Below are 3,189 nucleotides of genomic sequence, written 5' to 3'. Positions count from 1 at the left end.
ATCATGTGTGTAGTAAACTTAAAACATGTGTGTGTAGCAGTGGTGTAAAGTAACTAAGTATATATACTCAAATACTGTTATTAGGTACATGTTTTTCTACTTTATACAATTCTCCACTGCATTTCAGAAGGAAACATTGACACTGTTATGGCTACATTTATTTGATGTGCAGTACATAGGCAGATGTAATTTTAAACATTCAAAAAAGACACATTTCATCAGATGAAAGTAATGAACATATGAATGTATGAATAATTCTAATCCAATATTATGATGTATTTTATTCTGAAATGTGCAATATTGTATAATGAAGCTTGCATTATAGGCTAATGATTTGTAACGTTTCCCTAAGTAAGTTTGTGTGAATGTGTAAGCATCATGTCTTTGTGCGCTTTGTCAGTGGGTTGTTGGTCCAGCCTATTTTGTGGAGTTCACCATTGTGGAGACGGTGTGTTCAAAGACAACAGATGCCAGTGAATTAGGTCACTGTCCACCGATGGACTGTCAGTTTGCAGTGAGTCTCACACACACACTGTGACTAAATTCATGATGTGCTGTACTTGGACTCTATTGGAGTCCTGTCATGCTGCGACTGCAACTGTTCTTGATTTCTTCTCTCTCAGCATAGAGGCTTCTGTTTGGGCTCACACTTGGACCATGAGGAACAGTTTGAATTCAGAACCTCTGAGGGAAAGAAGAACAGCTCATTTAAGAACCGGAAGCCTGTCGACGTGACATGTGAGATCTACGAACCTCAGGTACCTGCTTTAACTGCAGTGATCCACATGTGGACAACATGACTTAGACGGGGCATAACAAATTAACTAATTCTTCTAACCCATTTGGCCTTTTTTTTGGCCTTTTGATTCATGAAAGTGTTTCTTAATGTTATAGATACAGAATCAGCGGGGTATGGTAATAGAGGGGTATGAAAAATCTGTTTGGTATTTTGAGCAAAGCACTTCAGAGACATTTTTTGTATAGATATGGCCCTATAGAGCTTTAAACTGTTTGAAATAGCAACCAAGTTATTGTCCAGTTATTGAGTCTATGGGGTCTCATCAACATTTTTGCCTATTATGTTCCTAAGAACAGTAGAAACTGAAATAGTAATCCATACTTTTCTCTGTCTCTGTTCTCCTCCCCTGTAGGCTGCCGTTGTGACAGAGCAGGCCCATGCAAAATTTGACGGTGTGCACGGTGGGCATCAGCACGACAACCATACACACCTGCACCCCCACGAGCACATGCATTCAATCACACCCAGCTCAGACGTCACTGTGTCCAGGCCCCGGGGCTCCTTTGGGACTGTCGTGGATCAGCCTGCTCCAATCAGATCTGCCCCAGCAGCCAGCTCCTGCCCCGGCCCCCACAGACACAATCTGGGCTTGGACAGACTCAAGCTCTGATTGTCTGGAACCTGTTGATCATTGATCAGTTGTAATGCTACATTTGCGCTACATGTTGTAATTAGTTAAGATAGACAATAAATTGTAAAATGGATGTAAAATATTGGAGAACAGTAAATAATCTGTGTAAATAATAATATTTGATTGATTCATTTATTTACATAGCAAGGAATCCATTTATCACATAATATGGGAACTATTTAGAAGATTATGCAAATACATGAATATATGGTGGGTTTTTTGTGGGGATTTTAAAAAATCTAACTTTTTACCTCTAAAAAACAGCTAATTGGTTGTGTCACAAGGGGAATTTCAAAAATATTTTCAATGGAGAATGCCTAAATATTAACAAAGAATGTGGCTGAAGTTGTAGCCCACAGCTTGCAACATTATATGCCCTGTTTACATCTCCCGTAGAATTATGGGTAAAGACAGTTCCAAAATCTAAAGCTTGATTAAAGTCCAACATTAAATAAAGATCGATACCAATGGCAAAAACATGTACGGTATATTCATTTTATAGTTTTTTTGTTTCATACCTTTCAAAAGTAAAAACTATGTTAAATTATAGGCTTTCTGACTCTATTAAGTTTTTTGCAGCAATTGCCCCCTCTATTGGTCAGCTGCCTCAGGAGCAGTTTGCTTCTTCTTCTTTTTTACATCCAAACACTGACTATCATCTCGTCATCTTTTTAATAATCAGAATCATTTAAGCACTGTGGAATGACCCCACATGCATATTGCTATGATTGGAATTGGAATTTAAAACCAACAACAATATTGTGTCTGAAAAGGTTGTTACAATATTTTCCAGCAAACAGAAAGGTCAATTAACATATGAACACTGAGATTAGTAATTATAGCCCAATATAATATAACCATAGCAAGGTAACACAGGGCCGTCCCTCCCTACAGGAAGATCACGCAGACTGCGCGGGCCTCGCCTCGCGGAGGGGGCCTCATGTTGCGTAGGGAACCTCATCTTGCGGAGGGGGCCTCAACTGAGCCGCAAATGTGGCGCACCTATGCGTTTACGAGGCGCAGTTAGTGTGGCGCGGCACGGTGTCGACTCCACTAGCACTCAAAAGTGCTGATTCTCAGTCTGTTACTTTAGATGAAAATAAGGAGCCACTCCCCACGTCCCTCTGAGAGATATTTGGTTGAAAAGAACACAATGGTGCTCTAGGAGGAGATTCAGGTGATAAGGTGGGCGGGGGTTACCTTGGTTGGTTATTGGCTAATGGTTACACAAGCCAAAAAATCTTTATGACATCATAAAGTGGCCAAAATCAGCTCATTTTCAGACAGGTTTTTATATAAATGGATAAGGACAAAAAGTGAGCGTTTTTTTTTTTCCTGAAACTTTCAGAATCTCTTTACACAGAGGGGACACATGTTGATGTATAACAGACAGGAAAATGTGGATTTTGCATAATAGGTCCCCTTTAAGGCTTTACTTATGAGCCACAATAATGTCACCTAATGTTATTGAGTTAAAATATAAATAGTGTGGCTTTCCAAGTTAACATCAATCAATCAATCAATCAATCAATGTTTATTTATATAGCCCAATATCACAAATGTTCCATTTGTCTCAGTGGACTTCACAGTTTGTACATAATCTGTCCTTAGACCCTCACATCGTACAAGGAAAAACTTCCAGAGAAAACCCACAGTTTAAAGGGAAAAATGGGAGAAACCTCAGGGAGAGCAACAGAGGAGGGATCCCTCTCCCAGGACGGACAGACATGCAATAGATGCCGTGTGTAAATTGAAAAGA

General features: G+C 39.6%; 1 protein-coding gene across 1 annotated transcript in view; it reads left to right on the top strand.

Annotated features, from left to right (window-relative positions):
* The window catches only part of LOC104956006 (fetuin-B-like), a 6,798-nt gene extending 5,082 nt beyond the window's left edge, over window positions 1–1,716 (top strand). The window contains exons 5-7 of the mRNA XM_010783430.1: window positions 401–514; window positions 624–758; window positions 1,152–1,716. Coding sequence (XP_010781732.1) covers window positions 401–514; window positions 624–758; window positions 1,152–1,409 — 507 coding nt within the window. The 3' untranslated portion in view covers window positions 1,410–1,716. The remainder of the gene's footprint in view (window positions 1–400; window positions 515–623; window positions 759–1,151) is intronic.
* The last annotated feature ends 1,473 nt before the right edge of the window (window positions 1,717–3,189 follow it).

This window comes from Notothenia coriiceps, unplaced genomic scaffold (genome assembly GCF_000735185.1).
Source record: "Notothenia coriiceps isolate Sejong01 unplaced genomic scaffold, NC01 NC01_scaffold00025106, whole genome shotgun sequence".
NCBI classification, from domain to species: Eukaryota; Metazoa; Chordata; class Actinopteri; order Perciformes; family Nototheniidae; genus Notothenia; species Notothenia coriiceps.
The sequence above is the reverse complement of the archived record's forward strand: the minus strand, read 5'-3'. Positions and strand labels throughout refer to the sequence as shown.